Below are 2,638 nucleotides of genomic sequence, written 5' to 3'. Positions count from 1 at the left end.
TGAAGAGAAGCAGCTGAAGGGAAGCAGAAGGGAAGCAGCTGAAGGGAAGCAGCTGAAGGGAAGCTGAAGGGAAGCTGAAAGGAAGCTGAAGGGAAGCTGAAGAGAAGCAGCTGAAGGGAAGCAGCTGAAGGGAAGCTGAAGGGAAGCAGAAGGGAAGCAGCTGAAGGGAAGCAGCTGAAGGGAAGCAGCTGAAGGGAAGTAGCTGAAGGGAAGCTGAAGGGAAGCTGAAGGGAAGCAGCTGAAGGGAAGCAGCTGAAGGGAAGTAGCTGAAGGGAAGCTAAAGGGAAGCTTAAAGGAAGCTGAAGAGAAGCAGCTGAAGGGAAACTCGGCACCACGGCTGAACAATTACAGACACTTTGATGCACATTTTATTCTGTGCAAACAAGCAACAAACACATACGTTTCCTTACAGTATGAAAAAAATCAAGACTAAAATGCAGCTTTAGTGCTCCAGATGTACAGAAACGGAATTAGAAAGATTTGAGACGCACACAATAACTCAGAGATCCAAGATTATAGGACTTTATGTGAATCTGACCTCCAGTTTCACTGCAACTAGCGAGTCATTTTAAACAGCCAGGTTGTATAAAAATCACAAATTATTTTGTGGTCCTGGCTCAGCAGCTGTCTGCTCCTTTATTTATTTCATTTATTTAAAAAGATGAACAATGCAGATGAATTAACCATGAGTCCAGATGTGTCAGATTTAGTCATACAGACTCATTCTTATCTGCAGTCCCGAGCAGGTCGATGGTTTTTAATAATGATTATTTATCACTGATGGGGTTTTTAGACGTTTAGATGTGTGTCTCAGTTTCAAATCGGGAAAAGTCGTCACACAGATCTTCGAACCCGTTTGAAACTCGGGTGGGGGGGTGGGGTGGGGGGGGATAGACTCCCAGCTCAGTGAAATACCGCCTTAAATGAGCTCCCGTGGCGGGTCAGGCTTCAGCGCCTGAAAGCAGGAGGTAAAGCTTTGTTTCCTGACTTCTCGTGGCGTAACCTTCTTGTTGTTTTGGTTCTGCCCTCCTCCTCTTCCTCCCGAAGCCCTCCTGAAACGAAGGACTCCACCATCGACTCCACGGACGCCCAGCGCCAGGAGTGGTTCGCCCAGTACTTCTCCTTCTGATTGGCCACAAGCTTCCGGACTCAAGGATTCAGCATGTCAACCAAACTTTAAACAAAAACAAAAAAAAGAGGAAAAAAAAAAAAAAAGAAAAAACAGAAAATAATGTTAAAACTATTTGTTATTTATTGTCATGAAAAGGTTTGGGGCTCAGTTCGTTTTGGATTCAGTCAACCGAAGCTGGAATTCGTGGTTCGGAGCAGAAATCTCATCGACTCGTCGGTGAAACGCACAGAACTTGATGTCATTCATTTTCACCTTTTTTGGCAGAGATTTTAAAGAGGATTCACTTCCTGTCGTTGACTGAGAGGAAACCGAACTGAACCCGAACCTGAGGTCAAAGTTCACCACTGATCTAATTTGATTGTTTGATTAATCTGATTGTTTCACTGTGGACGAGTTCCTCTCTTAGTACAGTGACGATGACCATCAGTATGTTCGATGTTTCGTTTTCTTTCTTGGCTCCATCACTTCTGTTGCAGTTTTCTTTGGAAGTAGGAAGTCACGAGTGCTGCATCCTCATGCTGCTAAACGCCATAGTTGGACTAAAGTGAGAACTAACTGTCTATAAAGAAATAAATGGTAGGTTTCTGTGCTCTCTCTGTGCGTGGGGCTGATCTGAGACCAGTTGACCTCCTCATTCATGTCCACGGATCTGATCCTAGACCAGTTCGGCTCCTCCGATAGGCTCTGACACCATCAGCGTCGGTTCGTTTCAGCAGATTTTGGTAGAAAATTAAAACCTGTTTGTATGGTCGTCTGTCTCAACACAGATATAATGATGTCTCACCGATTTTAAAAACAAAAATAGCATTTTATATTTATAATATAACGTGTATGCTTAATAAAGAATTATTGTGACATTTAATTGTGTTTGCTTGTCGTTTATTCATGTCAAATGTTTGACTTTTATCGTGTTAGCACACCTCTAAAGGTGACCAGATTTTATCCCATCACAGGAGGGTTTTTAAAGGTGCTTCGATGATGTTTACTGCCCTGTTGAAAGATTTTGTCCTTGGTCTCGTCGTGCAGTTTTGAAATAAAACGTGCAAATTACACACCAAAATGTGCGGCTACATTTAGAACGGTGCGCTGCACAGATTTGACAAAATTTGCACAAAAAAAACTTGAGAAAAACGAATAAAACTCAATGGGAAACCCACTGAGTTTTATTCACAGAATGTAAATTCTGTAAATAATTTTGAAAGACACTTCTTTTACTTTATTAGTTATTATGTGTTTTGATGGTAAAGTCCAAATTTTTTTCCAATTGAGGTTATTAACAATCGTGTTCCAATAGGATATTACATGTGGCGTAGACACAACATCTTTCTGAAATAAAGAGCGTATACATCGATTGCTATTACGTGAAGAGGAGAAACAAATTTGGCCAATTTCAGGTTTTGTTGGGTCAAAATTAAATTGTGTTGGATTTATTTTTTTCTATAAAACCTTTAAACAAAATAACTGCTCCAGCAGGAATGGCATTTATTACAACTTTATATATATATA

At 41.1% G+C, this 2,638-nt stretch overlaps 1 protein-coding gene across 2 annotated transcripts in view; it reads left to right on the top strand.

The window, feature by feature from the left end:
• The window catches only part of fam184a (family with sequence similarity 184 member A), a 132,434-nt gene extending 131,159 nt beyond the window's left edge, over positions 1 to 1,275 (top strand). For both annotated transcript variants that reach the window (XM_037981680.1, XM_017431404.3), the window contains one exon: positions 1,048 to 1,275. In XM_037981680.1, coding sequence (XP_037837608.1) covers positions 1,048 to 1,129 — 82 coding nt within the window. In that variant the 3' untranslated portion in view covers positions 1,130 to 1,275. The remainder of the gene's footprint in view (positions 1 to 1,047) is intronic.
• The last annotated feature ends 1,363 nt before the right edge of the window (positions 1,276 to 2,638 follow it).

The sequence above is a fragment of the Kryptolebias marmoratus genome, linkage group LG19, assembly GCF_001649575.2.
Source record: "Kryptolebias marmoratus isolate JLee-2015 linkage group LG19, ASM164957v2, whole genome shotgun sequence".
Classification (NCBI taxonomy): domain Eukaryota; kingdom Metazoa; phylum Chordata; class Actinopteri; order Cyprinodontiformes; family Rivulidae; genus Kryptolebias; species Kryptolebias marmoratus.
Note: the sequence above shows the minus strand (reverse complement) of the source record. Positions and strands in the feature narration are given on the sequence as shown.